Consider the following 21,540-nt stretch of genomic DNA (forward strand, 5'->3'; position numbering starts at 1 on the left):
ATGGGACGGTGCAGGGAGGAAGGGGGGGCGTCACCACCCTGGGGATGGTCTTGAGGACGATAATAATGGGCTGGTGCGTGGGGCGGGTCAGGGGTGTCCCTGCAGGGTGCCACTGCCCCAATGATCACCTTGGGGATGATAACGGGACAGTGGTGGTGGTGGTGGTGGGGGGGTCAGGGGTGTCACCGTGGGGTGCCACTGCCCCAGGGAGCACCCCAGGGATGATAACAGGAGGAAGGGGAGGGTTTCCCGGGGGCAGGAGCGATGCCGCTCCCAGCAGCTGTCTCACTCCCCAGGACGAGACCCACCACCGCGGCCACATTTGGGGCTCAGTTCAAGGCTGGAGCCGGAGCCCCAGGCCGAGCCTCCAGCCTGGCAGACGGAAGATTTAAACCGCTCCCCAGGAGCTTTGCCAGTGCCAGGGCCCCGGGAAGAACAATTCCCGGAGGCAGGAATGGGACAGGGCTCTGGGCAGCCCCTTGCATTACACCCAGAGGCAGCAGGAATTTTCCAGCTGGAATTAAGGGTTTTGCCCAGATGTTTATTTAAAATTTGCCAAAAAAAATAATAAATCAGTTTGTGACAGTCCCGCTGGCGTTACAGCCCAGCCACCCGGCCAGGGGCTGGCCAGGGGCACTGGGCAGCTCCCGGAGCCGGGCTGCTCCCGCTTGGAAGCGTTTGGGAAAGGCCAGGATCGAGCCCACCACGCTGTCACCCTTCATCAGGGAGCAAAGAGGAGCGTCCCATCCCTCTCCCCAGACCTGGCAGCCCAGGGAATGACGCGGACGAAGCCATCCCAGCCCCATTTTCCCACCACATTTCCTACAAGAGGAGTAATAAAGACAATTTTTTTGCTTTAAAAACCAAAAAGCATCCTCTCACCTCACCCGCCGTCTCAGCTTCCACACCGGGGTCAGAGTGTGGGGGGCTGCGGCAGGAGCTGCAGACAAAGCCGGGAGCGAGGGGGGGATGAGCCCAGATGGCGGTTCCCCCGCCCCGAGTCTGAGCCCAGGGGGACCCCGGATTTTCCCCTTGATCCGCTCACAAGATGCTCGTTCACGGGAGGCTCTAATTAGGGAGAATTAGCGGGGGCAGCTTGCACAGAACTGAGCAAACAGGATTTTATGGGGCTGCTGGGCGGTTTGGACCAAAATTCACCCTTCTTCGGAGCTGCGGCTCCGTGCGCAGAGAGCGGGGGGATGCCAGGGGGGACAGGGGGCACTGTGGGGACCTGCCCCCCCCACCCCGTCCTGCCGCAGTGACCGACCCACAGCAGGGGTGGGGGGGAAAAGACCTGATTTTGGCTGCTGGTCCCTGCGTTGGCTGGAAATCCCTCCGCTGCGTCCTCCTCTCCCCTCTGCTGGGATCACAGCCTCTCCCGAGTACACCATCGCCACTAACAAGGGGAATATTCAACGTTAAGATCTGCTGAAGAGGATTCCCGGGGAGATGAATGCAGGGAATGAGACACCCCCCCCCCCCCCCCCCGCCCCCAGACGCTCCTCTGGGGCTGGGGGGAGTATAAGCTTGGGCAGGCCTCGGCACTCGGTTCCCACCCCCCTACGCCACGGCTAACCCTTGGCAGCAAACGGCGAGAGACTCCCAACACCTCACGTGAATAAAACAAACTTTTAATAATGTACAGCAGAAATCGACAGCCTCGTTTTTATATTAAACAAAAGATTTCCTATATTACATTGTATTTACATTTGCATACTGAAGAGGTAAAGTGTCTAAGTGGCTATTTTACAGTCCGTTTCTAATAAAATATACAAAACCAAACAAATAAAAGGGGCAGATAAGTACCAAGAGATCTGTTCTGAAGCCAGCGTACCACGGGTTCACCCTGCGCCACAGACGAGAAGCACGAGCTCCGACCCTCCGCCTCTCCCCAGCACCATTCGCCCCCCAGCACCCCACATCCCCCCCCTCCTCGTCCCCAGCTGCGACGGTGGCCTCTTCTCCTCAACTGCCCGTAATGGGGCATTTTTCCCCGGCTGCTGCCGCCACCTCGGAGCCGGGCACATTCCTACGTTTGCTACTGGTCAGCTACGGACGCACTGCACCTCCCCGGCACAGGGTTGCATGAAAAGTGCTGTGTAAATGCTACATAGTCAGCGTTCCTACCACGGATCCTCCTCGGTTTTGACTGCCTGGCGATGGCGTCTCTCTACTCAATGAGGCTTCTCTCTTATAGGGGATTCCCTGTCGTCCTGCCCTCACCCCTTCGGACCTTCTCCGGCCCGAAACCGCTCCGCTCGGCCGTTTGGTTTAGCGCTGAGGCAGATGCGTGTGTGGCTACAGTTGGAGGGGCAGGGGGAGCGAGTCAGTGCAAGTCACGTAGCTGACAGCGTCCTCGTGGAGACCCCGCGCCGTTAACGGGGACGGGAGACTCGTACTGGGAAACCGGAGCCCGCAGCGCCGGCGGGGCGGGGGGAGCGCGCGGCAGACGTACCTACCGGCGTGATGGGCTTTCCTATGGCAGTTTATGTCACAGTCGTTAAGAATTTGTCCCCAACCCGACAGGGTCCTGTCAGAGCAGCTGGAGAGTCTGTAGGGTGAAGCGCCCACCACCTCGGTTTCTAAACACAGAAGGGTTCGGTTAAGGGACGTACGGTTCTGCGGACACATGGGAACCTGGGGCTGAGATCCGAGGCTGGACAAAGGGGGAAGGGAAGGGAAAGCCGGACGCTGATGAGGCGTACACTGCTCCCACCTCGGCGCCGCACTGTCCCACCCCAAACTCCACGGGCGGAGGCAAAATGGCTCCAAACACGAGGCAAAGACACAACTCCTCACTTTACACAACGTCACAGACAGGTAGGGAGTCTCGTAGGGAGTCTCGGGGAAGACGGACACACGGACGGATACACAGACAGCAAGAACAGAGTGTTTCAAAAAAAAAAAAAAAAAAAAAAAAAAGAAAAAAAGAAACAAACCCAAAAGTTAACCCCGGCGCCCGGAGCAGAGATGAAACCTCACCTTACAGAGCAGGCGCAAGGTTTGAGTAGAAACAGTTCCAGTGTAAATCGAGCTGTGTGCATTCGTTGGTTGTTCATTTTTTTTTTTTTTTTTTTGCAGCGATTTCTTTACAAACAAACAGGTCAAGAGGTAATAATCATAGATTGTTTTTCTTCTCTTATAAAGAATTAACAATATTAAAAAAAGTTAAAATCCAGACCCTCCCATAAAATAATAATAATAATTAAAAAAAAAATAAAATCAAAACTACTCCAGTTAAAATTTATGGCTTCAGAGTTATACACCGTAGATACTGACCTAACCACCAAACAACCGGCACTTCCCAGATTGCCTTTAATGCTGCCATCAGCACGACAGACTCCGGCCTCAGCTACTCCCGTTTTTGCTGGGCCCAACTGCAGACAACAGTCAAACCAACCCGATGACTTCAAACCGTGATTCGGCATTTCATCGAAAGAAAATTCATGCAGTTCCCCCCACCCCCACAAGTTATACACAGCCACTTCCAGATTATGAGATATTTATATATGTATATTAAAAAGAGATGGGACTTCCAAACCCACACCCCGCTGCCGGGTGCCCCTTGGGAGGTGGGAGAACACCCCGGCTCTGCCCTGAGCGGCCACGAGCGTGCCTGGATGGTGACCCCGGAATCGCGTTCCGACCAGGAGGGTCTCCTGCAGTTCCCCACCGCCCCATCTCCTTCCAGCCGGGCAGCTCCTGCTCTACCTCTGACACACAGCTCGGCTCCGGGGCAGCTCCCCAGCCCCTGGTCTCCCTTTCCACCCTACAAAGAATTACAAACCCCAGGGGGTCAAGACAAAAAAAAAACAACCCCAAAACAACTGGATTCCAGGAGTGAAGTCAGTTCCTCATTTGTTTTGTCTTTAACAAAAACAAAAAAAAAAGAAAAAAAAGGGAGGGGGTGGCAGTGAGGCAACCTGATGGGAAGTTCCTGCAGCCGGCGTAGGGACGGCGAGGCCACGGCACCCATCGGAGAGCTAAGGATCTGGTTTTAAGCAGCCCGTCCAAGCCAGACAATGCTCACGACTCGACAAGGAGAGCACCAGCGCGCACAGCTCAAAAAAAGGACACTCTAGATTTGCACATGCACAGAAAGCACGAACAGAGATGAGCCACCCTACGGGCAGACACTGCACGTCTACGGAAGGAGATGAACAGGCACGGGGGACACGCGCACCTCGCGCATGCAAACACCACTGCGCACACTGACAGCCAGTCAGAGTTCTGGGTTTTGACTTCGAATCTTTCAAGCTTAAGAAAAAGGAGGGAAATGGTTTCGTGAAGCTGATAAACTGTTCAGGCTCAGCCTCTCAGAAGGGAGCACCATTTGTTTTGCAAATGCTTTTTCTGCGTGAACGTGCCAGTCCCTGGAAAAATCCTCAGAGTACGGCAAGAAAACCTTCCTTTTCCCTTCCCACTCCCAGCACCCCCGGCCTCAACCACTGCCAAGGGGCGCACCGCGCGTGCTGAACTTTACAGGGATTTCCGTTAAAGAAACAAGAGTTACGATCATGGCTGAGATCCCTCAGGTTAAGTCCCTCTCAAGCCTTCACACTGTCAGGAGGTGATCATAAAAGGTTTCGGATTGTTTCATACCCAAGCAGGGCGGAGAGCAATTCAATAGGCTCCGTCACCCCGCCGAGCAGCCCATAGGTCAACGCTGTCTGGTTGGTAGCAGTAGATTGGGCAGAAACACGAGGTAGGCCTCCGTCACACGTCTACTCTAGCATGGCAGCTTCTGTGCAGTTTCCTCCTGCTGGGGCTCAGCGCCTAGATTTTCACATCTTCCTGGACACTGAGCTGCGAGAGGGTTTTCTTAATGCGGAGGGCGGTAAGTCGAGCCGCTCCGTTGGCGTACCAGCATTCCCGCATCATCTTACCCATCACCCGCAGTGCCTAGGCAAGAAACAAGGCAGATGTCAGACCTCTCCTTGTCTCCCAAGTCGCCCCGCCAGGCTGCTGCCGCCTGGCCGGACACACACGCAGCCTCCACACCTCCTAAAACTGGAGCTCAACCTCCAGTATTGTCCTCTTCCGAGCGACACAGGACTGATTTATCTTCTAATGCCTGGGAAAACCGCACTTTTGGAAGACTCTAGTGTCTCAACTGGTGAAAATATTTACTTTATCACCAGCTCCGGCGTGCGGGTTTTAGGGTTTCAGTGGTTTTGAGCTCACCAGGTGCGGGGATGAGGAGGAGCGAGAGCTGGGCACTTGCCCCAAGCTGCCACCAGGGTTATTTCATACCACGGACGGTACATTCAATGCAAATTAGGAAGTTTGCTCAGAAGTTCTCTCTCTCTCCCTTGCTGGCTGCCATCCTGAGAACTCCTTGCCCCGGTGCCGGAGCCCTCGCAGGGTCCCACATTTGCTGTCCCCTGCGGGGAGTGCACGGCTTCCTGCTGAGGGAATGCCCTGAGTACAGTCCTCATCTATTTTATATTGGTAATTGTATCGACACTGGTTCTTTAGTGTTATTAACGTTAATTATCTCTTCTTATTCTACTAAATCTGTTTATATTCCAACCTTCCAGGTTTCTTTACTTTTTCTTTTCCCCCCCCTCAATTCCCCTTCCCGGGAGGGTAGGGTCATTGGGTGGGAGAACCATTGTCTAAATGACAATAAATTGTTGCGTACTTACTTTTTACTCACCTTATCGAGGGGGAAGGGGATGTGAAGACGAAAGCAGACCTTACCTCGTAGCTTTGCCACCAGTTTGGGATATTAGGCCGTAATTTCTGATCACATACGACCTTCCGCATCTCCTCAATAGAAGGATCAGAGGGTACGAGGTCGTAGTACGGAAGCTGATATTCTTCGTGGATACCTGAAAGACAGAGAAGGGGAAATGCAATTCCTGGGAGAACGGATCATCACCACAGTGCTCGCTGAAGGCAGACTGATACTGCTTTGGACTCCATGACTCATGGCTGAGATGCGTCAACACTTTGCAGTTATTTAGAACAGAAACGAAGAATTTGGGATTGGAGTTTACAAGAAAAATTCAGGGAAATAAAATGCAGCTGCCCAAGCTGGAACAGAGTCAGCGTGCTGCGATCAACACCTCCCAGCAGAGGCAGGCCCATTGAATCTCGATGGAGCCGAAGGCAGGAGGACTGTCACGTGCACCACGGTGCTGCACTCCTGCCCGCAGCTGGATGTGCCAAGACCCTCATTTACACCAATTTGGGGGAAGAAAGTCACCCACCAAATTAGCACCACCACTTCCTTAAAATCCACCCAAAGGACCATCAGCCACCAGTCAGAGCCTTAACCCCCACTTCTCCCACTTCTCCACCCAGGCCAGCCGTAGCAGCAGCTGCGGGTCCGTTAACTCCCTCAGTAGCAAGACATACAGACCCCTCCTCCTGCAGCCCTGCTCTCCAGGCTCGCCTCGAACCTCACAAACACCCGACCAACAGAAACACCAAGGCTGGGAAACCCGGGAGCATGAAGGGTATTACCTCCCGCGTTGCACCTTCGAGCAATCTCCCAGTAGACCAAGCCCAGGGCATAGATATCGGCACATTTAAATGAATCAAAATGCTTCATGTTAATGGTTTCATCCAAGACCTCGGGGGCCATGTATCTGCAGAACAGAAGAGGACGTTAATTTTGAGAGGGGATTCTCTGGAAGACAGTAAATGGCAAGTTTCCCCACATAGCGCTTCCCAGCAGACAAAATTCTGCTCTGCACAGCCTTAATCAGAACAGAACCGGACCCCGTGGTCTAATAGAGTGAACAAAATAACTCAAAAAGAATAGCAAGTTGGGAAAGAGCTAAAACTGTCCAGAAGCACATCAGGCTCCAGACAGCAGGAGCCAAAGGCTTTTGAGAATGCCAAGCTTGTTATCAAGTATTATATGAGCTCCCTGGTGCTGAGAGGTATAGCTGGCCTACACCCCTCAGCTCGATGGCACCTGGAGATGAAGGTACTGACGCCCTTTCGACACCCATCTGGGCACGGTGCTGGCACTGGTGAGACACTTGGAAACGCTTAAGACAGAGAATTTCACCAGTGCTCAATCAGCAGCTCAGGCATTTGCTAGTCACACTCTGGTGCCATCAAATGCTGGCCAAGAACACTGTTCTCCTACCGTTTGGTTCCAACCCTTTGATTTGGTGCAATATCAATCGTATCCGTAACCGAATCATGCCGGACAGCCAGACCAAGGTCGGCGATGGCACACGTGCCGTTCTTCTTCACCAAGATGTTCTTGGATTTCAAGTCCCTGTGAGCAATCCCAGGCTTTCCTAACAGAACAAAACAAAAAGTAGCGGGGGTCAAGGTCTGGTGAAATCTGTTAGTCAAACTGGCGCAGAGGCAGTACCGGATTTCAGGGCGTTAGTTAAACTCTCAGTGTTGCAACACATTTTCCTGTTTGGATACACTTGAGCGCTGAAGAACAGCGTGGTGCTGCCAGCCTCTGGCATGCGAAGGCTCCACTCACGCTTCGGAGGCTCCGCTGATGCAGTAGCACCCAGGGGCCTCAAGAGGGACATAAACTCCACTGTCCCAGGCATCAGACACGTTGACGGGGACGTAAGGAGTTTATAATTCTGCTGCTGCCTACGCTAACACCCCACCCAAGTAGCACCAATTTTAGGACGGGGACGTGAAATGCTGCTATAATTCCCAGGAGCCAGCGCGAGGCTAACCCACTTTGCAGCCAGCCAAAGCAAGCAGTCTGTTTCTGGTCAATACTGACCAGATGCATCCGGGCTGACTCAGCCGGTGTTTTCTGTGCAGCACATCAGTCCCCCCGGTCAATTCGGCTTTACTCCCCCCGCCTCAAGAATTCCCAGCATCTTTTCAAACTTTGCTCTTACCCTGAGTACCCACAATCTCCATGTGTAGATGGGCCAGCCCACTAGCAGCAGACAGGGCGAGCTTGATCATCCCCTCAATAGTCACCGTGTATCGATTAAGGTAGTCAAAGAGAGATCCATGCTCGTGGTAATCGGAGACGAGCCACAGCTGAGTCCACGTTCCGTTATCTGCAGCAGGAAAGAGACTGTGTCGGGTACAACGCAGGGACAGCACGGAGCCATCCAGTGCTTTGCACCCTATCTTTTTGGTGCAGAGGAGAGCTGCTGGGCAAGGAGGAGGCTCAACAGCCAGCCTGGGGGCAAATAAGGTAAAGAATTTTAAGGCAAAACGCAACTTTGCAAGGTACAGCTAATGCACCATCATGCCTCTCGACAACAGCAGTAATTTTACCATCTTTTGGTAAGAAACATTCAAACATGCAGCTATTTGAAAAGCACGCTGACAGTTTTCGTTAACCATTTCATTGTAAATCCAAGTGAAGAAATGCAACTCCCAAGAGCAGACTGGTGAAGCCTCCGCTCTCGGGACTGAGGCATGTTTTACCTTTGTTATCCGCAGCAATAAATCCCAGGATGTTCTCATGTCGCAGCATAACGGTCTGATATATTTCCGCTTCCCTAAACCAGGACCGCTCCTCACGGGAAGAGAAGATTTTTACAGCTACGTCACCTCCACGCCACCTGCCACGCCACACTTCCCCGAAGCGGCCTTTCCCAATGATCTCCTGCAGGACAATCGTCCGAGCCACAGTCCGTTGGACAAAAAGCGGCAAACCTACAGACAAGAAATCGGAGGAATGAACGCCTGCGGCAGCAAAAGAAACTCCTGAAACCCCAAGAGTCTGAAGTAGAGCACCTCCAGACCTAGGAGGCTCTACATTTGATAACAACCAGCAGCCCAAGCAAGCCCCAAACCAGCAAACGGTGGTAGCTCCTGTGTAGGACGTGCCGTTTGGCTGCTCGGGCAGTATCTGCATATCACTTTGAAGTAGCTTGAAACCTGCCAGTGATTAGGCACGGAGCAGCTGGGGAACTTCTGCTCTACGGCAGATCAAAGTAACTTTAGCCTGAATATGCAAAGAGTGGAACTCGTTGAAGACAGACTCTGCTAAAAAGCAGTCAAGCCCCAGAATTTCTCTTAAGAAAAGAGCCCTAACGTAGCTGCCACCTCTTACGTAAGCTACAGAGCTCACCTGCTGAGAGCGTGTACAGAAGAGATCTCAAAACATTTTATATATAGCCGATACGGTGCTAAAGGTTTATTCCCTGGTCAAATACCAGGTTGTTATATTCTCTGCCTCTGTGGATTATCCTACAGTTTCCATCTGCTGCAAAATTCATTTTTTGAACCTAACTGCTTTCATAGTTCAGCCATGAATAAAACGATGACTTCCCTATCTGTTCTGGGGATGATTTCTTTTAAGTGCTACAAAAGTGAACATTGGATGTTGTTCACTTCGGAAGACCCAAGGGTCCTTTGGGCTGAAATGCGCTGTACAAATGCAGTATTTGCATGCTGTAAAATTTTCAGCTGCTGGGATCTTTCCCATTTTCCTCCCGGCTCTGATGCAGGTGACATCCTGCATCCTCCTTTGAAAGCCAACAACCCCCAGGTTAGCAGTTAACGTCTGTTTCCAACCCAAATCCGGTTCCAGGGCTAGATTTGAAATAGATGTAGCCGTTAAGAGTTATCCTCTTGCAGAAAAGGAGGAAAGCTACACAAAACTATTTTTACACATCAGCAGTTAAGGAGGAGTTGAACTATTGCTCTTACCCAGCCCAAGCACTCAACACCGACACGGGGCTGTAGCCACACCATCTACTGCATGACTGATTTAAAACACACCCTCCACATTACTCATGACAGGGCAACCGGAACAGGCTGACGAGGCAACGGACAACCTGTGGCAACCAGGAGCCCAGATCAGACGCCTCCATTAGAATTACACGTTCTCATTTGTCATTTCCAGTCATATCTTAATACCTGAACCAGAGCCAGAGGTGGAGAGATCGTAGACCAGATCTTGCAAGGTCTTATCCTTCGACAGACACATTTCACAAGAGGGGTCTTCCATGTCCAGCCGCTGACGATTGTGATAGACTCGTTGGTGGTGATGAAAAACAAAGACTACTATGATCATGACAACAAACACAAGGAAGACAGGTCCAGCAATCACCGCCACCAGCTCTACAGGACCCCAGCTCGATGGGGGTTCGTTATCTTTCAGGTGTCCTTGAAAGGAAAGGGAGGAGAAAACCAGACACTTTTAGAAAATTATCACTCCTTCACAAGCATTCTTTAAGGACTTTCTTCTAGTGTTTTAATTATCCTCTCAGAGCCTGGACAATTTTAGCTTGCTGTTCCAGGATGGTAGAGGACACATCAAATAACAGTGTTAACATGGGACTGATCAAGTCACCAGGCAGGCAAACTACAGCTAAAATCCCCAAAAGAAGATGGTGCTTCAATTACAGGATCAGAGATTATGGCACTTGCTATTTAAAAGGGGGTGGGAGCCTGTTCTGGGCTGAATTTGCTACAACAGCCTGCATTTTACCTTCCACGCAAACTCTCCAAGTGGGAGAAAATCCAATCGGTAAGTAAGGACTCATTTCTCCCTCTCTCCCCTTCACCCTGTAACAACCAGTAAAGGCTCATACCTGAAGACAACAATTTTTTGTCTTTTTTGAGAACAGAGAAGACGTCCCCACTGCACCCAAGAAAAATGGAGTCTTCACACAACCCACTAAATAACTGCCCAAACCAGAGCGGAATGAGGTATGAGGAAGTACCGCGTGCCCTCTGTGTCCCAGGAATTAGAAAGAAGCAGACGTTTCCCACACCCGCACTCAAAAAGGCAGGGCTGCTTCCTCTTCGCCTGTTCAGAATCCGTGCACCCCTCTGCCCCACACATTTCACTCTGAAGCTGCTGCAACGTTCCCATACTGATGGCTCATCACTGAAAAGATGTGCAGTCCTAAAAGGAAAGCGACTTTATCTGATAAAAGGCAGGCCACGGCACAACTCAGCGCCAGAAAAAGGGATCCAAACTGTGCCCAGGGAACACGCACCATCCTCAGGCCACTGCAGGCAGTAGACACTTATATTTAAGCATAGATGAACGTTGCTGCTGCTGCCTTCAGGAGCCTGCAGGATACCAGCAGCAGGGCTGATAAGGCGAGAGAAGTCTCGTAACACAGAGCTACTGAGTGCAGGTGGGGAAAAAAAACCCCAAACTTTGGAAGCTTCTCCTATCCTAAAGTACAACCTCATCATCTGGTAACATTTTGTCGGCCACAGGGGAGTTCAAGCAACTTCACATTTTAATTTGAAGTAGTTTATTATTATTTCCACTTTACAGATCAAGGAAATAAACCCAGCACTCAAGTTCACACAGCAACCTAAAGGAAGGAGGGAAAAGAGGTAGGGAACTCCTTATTCCCAATCCCAAACAGACAGCTTATTCCCTCCCCACTCCAAACAGACGATTTATTTAGCTCTCTACTCACCACTGGGAACCATCAAATCAATTTTGTTGCAAAAATCAGAGTAGCAGCAGTGAGTATTACGCAGATCTTCTGAACTCAGACAATAGAAGGGTTTCCCAGCAGGAATCAATTTTGCTTCAGGAATGCAGGTCCGAACGTGATGTTTAACACCATCCAGGTTGAAGACTGAGACCATGCACGCGCCATCCGTTTCACACGTGGAGTTCGCTTGTTTGCAGTCGGAGCACAAACACGTCAAAGCTGCAGAAAGCAAAACAAGAAACCCTCCTTAAAACCCACCAGAGACCGAATGCTCAAATGAGAGAAAACTTTCTTCTGGAAATTTCCCATTTCAGAGGGAACGGGCCATTCTTAGGCTCAGGAAGAACCGGCTTTAGGAACACAACAAGTCATACTCAGTATTTCAGACCCTCAAGAACCCAACTGAAGCACACAATACAACACAGAAGCCTTTCCAGAAGGCGACTGCCCAGACAGCCCTTTTTCCTGCCCCTGTTGCAACTACCAAGAGCGATAACCCAAGTCATCCCTGCAAACTAGGCTAGATTTTACCGAGATCCACTCCCAAGCCAACCCAGGGTCAGAACGCAAACTGAAAACAACAATTACTCCATCTGACAGACTGGGCTTCACCCGAACTCGCTGTCCAGGCTTCCCCATCTACACCAAAGACGAGCTGCCCATTAGGGGTTGGCGAGGGACGACCACCCCAGCTCGCGGGAGACAACAACCGGTTGGCAGATGCCAAAACAAAACCAATCCAAACTGACTCACAGGCCAAGCGTGCTACACCCAACCAGATCAGCCACTTATTTAGTTACTGCTTTCCTGATCCGAGACACTACCTTGGGTCAAATACATTCCTGGCTTTTTGCCTGCTCTCCACCAAGATTATTTGGGTAAAGAGCGAAGGAGAAACTCCAAGGCAGATTCCCACATTTTTCCGCCTCCCAGCTGTCATTGTGCTTTTCTCAAGCTGCCTGAAAAACTGAAAGCAAATCCCCAGGCATCGCCATCCTCGGGAACAAAGAGCGAATACAACAATGTCAAGAAGAAGGGTGGGGCTTGTTTAGCAGCACACAGTATTTTCTTCTGCTTTCATCAGATCTTTCAGCCTCCCCGGAGGGATTCAGAAACATGTACTTACCCGCTGCAGAAATGGTCTTTCAGGTAGAGAGAGTCTGAAGAAGGGCTTTAAAAGATACAAGTGCCACGGTTAACTCTCCCCAGCCCGACAGCTAAACCTTCTATGTCTGCCTGTAATCTCTCTCAGTTTAAAGACACAAATGAAAGTCACTGTCAACATTTGTGTGTGTCAGCCACCTTGCCGTGGGGCAAGGGAAATGCCGAGCCCTCACTCACCATCTCTGGCAACCAGCAGATTTAAGGAGCAGCAGCATCCAAGGATATTCATGGCACTGGAAGAGCCTATCCCTCCCAGCTAACGCACAGAGAGTTACGCTGCTGGGGGCACGTTACCCCGAGCTTAACTAAAAATGAGTTGATCAACTTCAGGGTTCTTCATTTAGGAGGAAGACACCCATTATCCCTTATCTCCACTGTCCTAGGAAAACCAGTTAGGCTAACTGAATTGCTACTCATTTCTCTCTGGACACTGCGCTCTTTGTTTCCCAGCTGTTGTCGGGAGCTGCCTAACAGCTCAAAGGTGGGCTGCAGTATTTCAGACAGGCCAAACGCAGACGCTGCCAAGTTTTGAACCCACAGATTCAAAGCTGCAGCAGCAGTAAAAAGCCAGTAAAACCCAGAAGAGCTGTTAAGAGAGATGCCTTTAAAAAGCATCACGAGCAAACGTAGCTTATTACTATGCGCTTAGCACAGGGCAGGGAAAAGGGACATAGAACAGAAAATGGACAGGGATGACCCTGAGACCAAACCGCGTCGAGAAGGGTTGAGAGCACCGTACCCATCGATTACACAGCTTTTAAGGGGAAACTTTACATTGAAAGGAAAAACACACCCCACTAATGTTCAACTTGACAAACAGCTCTGAGTACACACTTTTCCAGCGGTCAGCAAAGCACAGAAAAGACAATTCTTCTGAAAAATACGCACACTTGGGGGAACAAAGGTTGGTTATAATGGAGTTTTTATGAAAACATGAGAAAGGAAAGAGCAGCCAGGGCACATTCCTACCTTCAAGTATACTTAAAAGGAAATAGTGTTTTAAAGCATCTCATTTGTTACTTCATCAAAAACTCAAGGTACAAATTAAAAACATTTAAACCACACATATTTCACCATGTAGGTTCTTTTCAACTTGGCTTAGATAAAGCAAAACTGAACTTTGCTCCTGTTAGACTCATTTCTAAGGTCTCCAACCCAAGATGTTGTATGCTATGGCAGTTTTGCTTCCAGAAGCTCCCAAGTAAACAAAACACTTCAACACACTAATAAAACTGGTTTTGTAAACTTCTTACTGAAGTATCTGGCCTGAAATTAAGCATCCCTTTGAGAAGGAAAGCAGAAGAGCTGGTCGTTATCTGATCAGTTTCATTTGTAGAATTAAAAAAAAAGAAAAAAAAAAAGAAAAGAGTTTACTTGCAAGGTATGATACGTGAGCCCCAGCGCACAGGGACAGGGGAAGAAGATCCTTATCTGTCCTGTGCAGAAAGCAGAAGTTTCCTGCTGAGGGTTATGCCCCACAGAGCACGGCCTCAGTCCACCTCCTGGTGGTGTCAGCTGATGTCCCCCCTTTTGAGACAACCGCTCTTTTTTAACAGCGATTCTTATGTTTGCACCTCAAAACCCCCTATGACAAGGAAAGCAGCGTGAACAAAGACAATTAAGGCTTCAGCACACGTGTGTACTTCTGCTACACCTTTCCGGAGACCCTCAAGGGGCTTTCAAGATATTCCTGCCCATAACCTCCAGCTGCAGGTAGGTGCGCTCAGATTTTAGGGAAGACGGTCAAATCCATGGGTAGACGCTGAAGTCCAGCTCCTGCCTCCCTCGTGCAGCCAGGAGATGACTCTCTCTCTTTATTTTTATTATGAAAAAGCCCAGGATACACATCTACCATGACTACAGCCACGTTCCTCCCTGAGCATCACCTCCCGCCAGTTCCTGCAGGCACCAGCTGTGCCGGGGAGGAAAGGCCTGTCTGCACCGGGGCTCGCCGGGAACTAGGGCGCTGCCAGCAGAGAGGAGAATGACAGGGCAAGCCGTGCTGGTCCAGCATTTCAAGTCTGATTAACCAGAAGGGAAAATTCTTCTCATATCAGGAACAGCAGAAGCCTGGAAAAAGCAACTGTTGTTTCCCCTCGGGTGGGGGGCAGAAAATGGACAGGTACCCGGAGACCCCCGCTGGGCATCTCTGGGGTGCTCCCGAGAGCAGCCGGGGACACCTGGGCGAAGCAAAAGGAGACAGGAGTGAATAAAAGCATTTTTCATGCCAACGGCATTCTTTTCATTTGGGAAGAAAAGCTCCTATTGAGCAAAACATATAATCTACTTAATAAAAGAAACCAACTGGGCTGAAGAAAATAGATGGGGCAAAGGAAAACAAAAGAGCAGTTCAGAGAGCCGGGGCAGTGCAAACGCCCGGGGATGAGTCTGCACGGAAGGTGCTACAGAAGTTGGCAGCAGAGGCTGCTCTATCTGCTCAGCACACTCTTGCTGACATTCTGCTGGGAGACAAACCCAACCCTTTAAAGAAGCTGTTTAAACAAGCCTAACATTAAGCTGCAGATCCTCAGAATGAAAGCTTTGTTCTCGCTCAAGAGATGGATCAGGTTGGTATTTACACGGAAGCAAACCCTCACTGCAATTTAATCCAAGGCAGAGTGCGGGCGGTCGTGACATCAGTCCCTGGAGGGAGCCAGCCCAGTGCTGGTCCTCACTGCTCTTCCTGAAAACCGGAGCGGTCAGTTGGCACTGCCAAAGGACAAACTCTCCTTGACCCTCGGCTAACGCAGCCCAGGGCTTGTCTGCAGGGCCGGCTACTCCTTTGAGTGACCACCCTGAGCCCAAGAGGTGCTTCTGTTCCCCCTGAGGCTCCCAGCCAGGGCCATGGGTGGCAGCAGGATTGCTCCCGGCAGGAACTGGGCACAGAGGTATTAGTATCCCTTTGCACTAGCTACAGCAGAGAGGAAAACAAGAGAAGGCCTTCTTGTACCAAATTCCCCCATTAAAGGCAACGACTGTTTACAAAATGAATCCAAACAAACAGGTGGGGGTCCGTGGATTAGAGCTCTAGGCTCCAGGGAGACTCAAATATTAAGCTCTGACAGTCAAAGAACATTTCCTTTTTTTTTTTTTTCTTCTTCAGCAACTATCTGAGCTCATTTTGCACATATTTATTCTCGCACAGGATTGCATGTGTCAAGATGTCTATGCAGCTAGACAGGGGAAAGTTTCACAGCAAAATCTAATGTAGTGGTGTTAAGCACCTTTTGGAATACATTTTCCAAAATCTCCTGAAGCTGTGCTATGGCGAGATGACATTTTCTCAGGGCTAAACACTACCTGATCAAGATGTATTAAGATAATTAACCTGAAGATGATCATTGGTAAAATTGCCAATAACCGCCCACGTATTTACCAGATAAACAGATTTTTTGCAGAGATTGTAAGCTGCTGTTCTTTTTCAACACTTTGAATAAAGGCTGGAACAACAATGATTCCCCTGACTTCTGAGCCTTTATAAGGCTCTGGAACAGGAGCTGCAATTTATTATGTCTCTGTACAGCACCTAACTTAATGAGACCCAATCTGGTAGTGATGTTTTAATGCTGCAGCAGCATAATGTTAGCAAGAGAAATGGAAAACAATTGGGTTTGTACCTCTGCTGTTTCTTTAGATGCTATAATGAAGAGGGACATGTGTAAACATGCTTGGAAGAGAGAAATACCTTTCAGTATTTCACTATATGCTGTGCCGGAATAAATAAAGAATAACCTTTATCACAGAGCGTTTTGCCCAAGAGCAGGCTAGGAATAAAATCCACTCCTTGTGGCAAGGCAGCAGAGGTCTGTGCCAGGAGTACCTTTGTGCTCCTCATTCAACCAGACCACCCCAAGAACGGTGCTTCGAGAAAACCACCAGGGCTTCACATTCAAAAGGACAGTCAAAGCCATCTGATAGAGATTTCAAAAACAAAGATTTACTTTCCATTATATTCACCTCGATTCTTCTCCTGCCTGGTGTCAACAACTGGGGTCCCCACATCCCTCTCTAGGATACATCTGAGTCCAAACGCCCGCCTTGTATAAAAATATATATATGGGCATATACATATGCCCACCAGTATCTTCTCCAAGCCCCAGAGCCAGCTCACCCACACCCACCACCTCCAAAATCAACTGCAAGGCCACTTCTGGACCCTCCCCATGCCCCTGTTTTCTTTCAAAGCAGCTGAAGAAACGAGCACAGATTTGCCCTTCTGCAGATGTAGTACCACCACCTCGAATATCTTTCCTACATCTCACTGCCCCATCAACTTCTCCTCCTACTTTCAGATCTCAACATCTCTTTTGCTCCTTGCTTATGAAATCTACTGACCCACTGCTGCTAAATGAAACGGAGTTAAAATTAGCTGCAAAGTACTATGAAAAAAAAGCACTTTCACACAAGTCATCCAGAAACTAAAAATTATACTAGGATATTTAAAGCTGGAAACAAGAGTCTCGACTTTTTCAAGCTGGCTGCAGTCCCCTGGCACAGGTTGAACCTGACATGAACACATCACAGCTGAGCAGAAAACACATACTAAATGGAAAAAAAAGGGGGCAGGAAGAACATGCTCTCACCTTTAAAGTGAAGAACTTTCCCTGCATCTACTCAAGTAACACAAAAGGAGAGCTTCTAAATGAATTTTAAATAAGCGAATTGACAGGAGTCTCATGATTAGTAGGTTAATTAGAAGAAGCCTGACATTTCTGCTGCTCTTCAACTCAGAAAACAGACATACGGCTCCGAACTCTTTCTCCAGGCTCTGGGCTGACACCTATTTTGTGTTTTAACTTGTTAGGAAACCAGTTTAGAAGCCACCCATACCACACCAGTGCTGTGGAGGAAAGTCCTGCAAACCAGCCGCATGGCAAGGCAGACACACAGAACATTACTGATGGCTTTCAAGACTTAAAACCAATGCTGTGTATTCTCAGGCAACAGGCACATGTATTTTCAGAGTCTAAATAATGAGTTGTTTAACATGCAGTCTATGTTCCAACACCCAGCAGTCCACAGGTTACTTCCAAGAAGCCCACAGAAGGCAGCAAGAGCCAGAAAACCAAGCCTTTGTCAAGGGGCTTTAACGTGCAGTGAAGTCCGCTTTTCTGATAAAAAAATAAATATATGGGTCCACAACCAACGAGAAGGGAGGCTGGAAAGCCAGTGGCTTAAATAATGAGGAGAAAAGAGGTCTCCCACCCCCTACAGCTCACACATGAGGGTCTGACTCTACAAGCTCAGCTCCAGCGAAGGTTTCATCCCTGCAATACCATCGCAGCTTTCTCCCTCGAGACGAGCAATTCCTCCTTGGTCTGCTCAGATAACCGCGCTGGCTGTGCGGTGGAGAACATATTTCCACTGGTCAACACCCAGTGAACTTTGCTTGCTGTTAAGAGAATTGACGTTTTACTTCACTCCTTTCGCAATACAGATTTCCGGAGCATCCACTACTGGCAGCAGACGGCATACCCAGGGAAAAAAAAATCCAAGCTGTCTGGCCAAGGAGCTGAAGGAGTTCAAGAATGCTTGTTGGACCCTGTTTTTAATTTCCAGTTAGAGAAGTCTTTCTTGGAAAGTTGTAAGATATAACTTATGGACCATGCGGAGTTTGCCTGATTTAACCGGGTAAATATTTTAAGCAGGTGTTAATAATAAGATTTGCTGGCCCAAGATTGCTCCCGACGGTATTCTTTTGCTTTATTTCAAGCACGCAAACAAAGCCTACCTACAACCACCCTGTAACCATTGCTGCAGAGGCACCTTTTTTTTTTTTTCCTTTTCCTTTTTTTTTGAAGGAAGAAGAGGTGGGGGGATGTTTTCTACTCCATTTAATGACGCACACAGAAGTTCACAGCTCCAAGCACAGTTGAAACTAGGATGTCTTTCCAACCTCCCCTGAAATAAGCAGCTGCGAAGATCTCTTGTATAAAGCACAATAGTAAGGGCAGCCCTTGCCGGCTGAGGACGCAGACCAAATGTGCATCATGGCTGCTTGAGCAGCAGACAATTTGCAGGGTTAGGGTCCCTGTTCCCTGCCACCCTGCTCCACAAACGCAGCTCCCTCGAGCACCTTGAAGCCAGGCTGAGCCCACACCTTTTACTGGAGGGCGCGAAGAGAAATGTACAGCAGGCACTGAGCGGAAACAATAGCCAGCCATAGAGAGCCCAGTATCAAAGGCACTGATAATTGTCTGAGTTTCCAGGAGATACGCACAGTCAATTGGCCCTTTCCTGTTTGTTTATTTATTTATTTTTTAATAAACACCAGCTGTATATAATATGTGAAGTGAAAGTCTGAGAGCAGATGTGTGACGAGTCTCAATTGGTCCTGTTTTGCCATTTATCACAGAAAAGCTGAAACACTTTCCCAAGGCTGGATTTTACTTTAGGCTAAAACAAAGCCCGGCCACGCTCCCCTAACACAGGTTTGCATTACCAGACTCACCAGGACTCGCAAATACACCCCTAACCTACTGCCCTAGTGGGGGTTTAAAGCCATTTTCTGTAGCCAACAAGTCCAGATCTGCACGCACAAAGTTATTACCTTCTCGCAGTCGGTTGGTAATATATAACACGGACGGTGAGAGGATTGGGGAGGAGAAAAATGTTTCAGTGCGGTTCCTGTTGGAACAGGTACCTGCGTTACACAAGCAGCGATCTCCCCCGATAGCCACAGAGAGAGGGACTGTGTGGCAAAGCCTCGGACACTGAAGAAGCCGCTGCCACCAGCCCTGCCAAGAGGTGCTCACAGACACTTCGGGCCCATCCAGCGCCGGGGGAAAAGGGCCAATGTCTTTAAAAGCGTGGAGCTGATACCTCTGGTTCTTCCCCCAGAAGCAGCAGCGGCTGCACCCCCCCAGGTAAAGAAAAAGGATCGACACAGAACAAACAACCGAAACAAAGAGTTTTCCCTCACTCACCTCCCTCCAAACAAATATTTACAGTTGTCACAATCCAGAGGCACAGGGCTTTGGAAAGGTTTCTTTCAAAAAAACCCCACAGACTCCAGCAAGGTATATATTAAGCCCACACTGTGATCTCTAGCACACAGGGGGGGTCCGAACCCCCCTCGGCTGGGTCCACAGGCCGATGGGAAGCAGCCATGAACTCCCGAGGTCCGACCCAGGCCCAGAAACAACACGGTGGCGCTTCCACCCCCCCCCCCAGCCCTGCCCCAGGCCCAGCCTGGCTCCCTGCAAAACACCCCTGGCGACCCCCAACACACACTGACCCCCTGGTTCGTCCTCACTTCGGGAAAAAAATACTTATTTCCATCTTTCATTATCTCCTGAAGGCTGTAAGACTCTCAGTTCTCTCCCCGGCCAAAGCCAAGGTGAGTGTGGGCCTCCTGGCGCATCCCCCCCGCCCCGACACACTGCTGTCCCCCCGGCGGAGGGGACGGGTCCCCAGACAGAATGGAGGGTCCCCTCGCACTACACACCCCCCCTGCCAGACCCCCTCCCCCTCCGGCCAGGCTCGACGCCCCAAGGGGGCTCGACGCTGCCGAACACCCCCGGGGCCCGACCCTACGCTAAGTCCTTCCTGCCTCCAGAGACCCCCCTACACCTACCAGGACCCCCCCCCCACCCCATGGATTCCTCCCCTATTCCTTCTCCCTCCCAAAACACCCACCTCTGCCTCCCCAGAGCCCCCCCTGCCCACGGCCCCCCCACCTCAGACCCCTCAGGTCCCTCCCCGGCGCCTAGAGGAAACCCCCATCTCCCCAAACCCTCTCGCACCCTCTTCCCCACCCCTAAAATCTCCCCCCCGCCCCGGCCTCAACCCCCCCCTCACCTGCCCCACAGCCCTCCCGGGCCGACCTCACCACCGGGCCCGGGCTTGCCATTGCCCCCCCCCTCCATCGCCTTCCCCGTCGGGTTCTCCTCATCGATTCCCCATTCCCCTCACGACTCTCGCCCCCCTCAGCACCCTCCGGTTCCCTCGCGATCTCCCCCCCTCCGCTTCCCCTCACGATTCCCCTCACCCTCCCTCCCCCACCCCCTTCCCCTCACGGTCTCGGTGCCGGGCGGGGGCGGGGCGGCGCGCCGCCATGTTGTGCCCGGTGCGGGGCCGGGCCCGGGGTGTGCGCGTGTGGGGGGGTCCGCCACTCACCGCGGGCCCCGCCGAGCGCCCCGGCCAGCAGCAGGACGAGCAGGAGCGCGGCGGGCGGCGGCGGCAGCAGCGGCGGGCGGCGGCGGGGCGGCGGGCGGGCGGCCATGGCGAGCGCCGCGGCCTCGGTGCGAGCGGCCGCCAGCGCCTGCGGGAGGGGCGAGCGCCGGCGCGCGGCCGCGGGGCGGGGCCAGCCTTAAAGGGGACGGAGCGGCCTAAAGGGGAGGGCGCGGCGGCGGCGGGTCGGCCGGCAGGGAGCGGGGCTGGGGCCGGGGGGGGAAGCCTGCGGGGTAGGGGGGAAGGGTGTGTGTGTGTGTGTGTGTGTGTGTGTGTGTGTGTGTGTGTGTGTGTGCACGCGGGGGGGTGGGCACCCCCAAAAACCCCGGACAAGGAACCCCAAAACCCCGGTCACGGCACCCCGAACTTGGACTCAGCACCCCAAACCCCGGGCGGAGCCCCAAGCTGAGCACCCCTAACCCCGGGGCAGGGCACCCTGATCCCCGGGCTGAGCACCCCAAATCCGTCAGGGCACCCCGAGCTCCAGATTGAGCGCCCCAAACCCCGGACTGAGCACCCCAAATCCGGAAGGGCACCCCAAACCCCGGACCGAGCACCCCATACCCCGGGCAGGGCACCCCGAACCCCAGATTGAGCACCCCAACTCCCGGACTGAGGACCCCAAATCCGACAGGGCACCCTGAGTCCCAAGCTGAGCACCCCAAACCCTGGGATGAGCACCCTGAGTCCCAGGCTGGGCCCCCCAAACCCCGGGCTGAGCACCCCGGGCCCCCTGAGCCTGGGCTGAGCACCCCAAACCTCGCATTGAGCACCCTGACCCCAGGCTGAGCACCCCAAATCCCAGGCGGGGCACCCGAAATTTGGACTCGCCACC

The 21,540-nt window shown here is 51.4% G+C and overlaps 1 protein-coding gene across 2 annotated transcripts; it reads right to left on the bottom strand.

Annotated features, from left to right (window-relative positions):
* Positions 1-1,615: 1,615 nt before the first annotated feature.
* Positions 1,616-20,804, bottom strand: ACVR1B (activin A receptor type 1B). 2 transcript variants are annotated; one of them, XM_074564985.1, is made up of 9 exons: positions 20,652-20,804; positions 11,349-11,588; positions 9,823-10,071; positions 8,383-8,613; positions 7,839-8,006; positions 7,106-7,262; positions 6,472-6,596; positions 5,704-5,834; positions 1,616-4,902 (listed from the first exon to the last, which is right to left on the bottom strand). In XM_074564985.1, exons 1-9 carry the CDS (start codon positions 20,755-20,757, stop codon positions 4,777-4,779), a joined length of 1,533 nt encoding a protein of 510 aa, XP_074421086.1. In that variant the 5' UTR covers positions 20,758-20,804; the 3' UTR covers positions 1,616-4,776. The 2 variants fall into 2 exon arrangements, with proteins under 2 accessions (XP_074421086.1, XP_074421087.1); XM_074564986.1 differs by lacking the exon at positions 20,652-20,804 and adding an exon at positions 19,460-19,478.
* Between the last annotated feature and the right edge of the window lie 736 nt (positions 20,805-21,540).

The sequence above is a fragment of the Larus michahellis genome, chromosome 22, assembly GCF_964199755.1.
Source record: "Larus michahellis chromosome 22, bLarMic1.1, whole genome shotgun sequence".
NCBI classification, from domain to species: domain Eukaryota; kingdom Metazoa; phylum Chordata; class Aves; order Charadriiformes; family Laridae; genus Larus; species Larus michahellis.

What these genes read in the sequence shown, in the direction of transcription:
- ACVR1B (XM_074564985.1), bottom strand. Translation starts at nt 20,757, where the DNA reads ATGGCCGCCCGCCCGCCGCCCCGCCGCCGCCCGCCGCTGCTGCCGCCG. An exon ending in CACCTCTGGCTCTGGTTCAG is followed by an intron (nt 8,614 to 9,822) that starts GTATTAAGATAT and finishes TCTTGTCTGTAG; the next exon opens with GTTTGCCGCTTTTTGTCCAA. An exon ending in TATTGCTGCGGATAACAAAG is followed by an intron (nt 8,007 to 8,382) that starts GTAAAACATGCC and finishes TTCCTGCTGCAG; the next exon opens with ATAACGGAACGTGGACTCAG.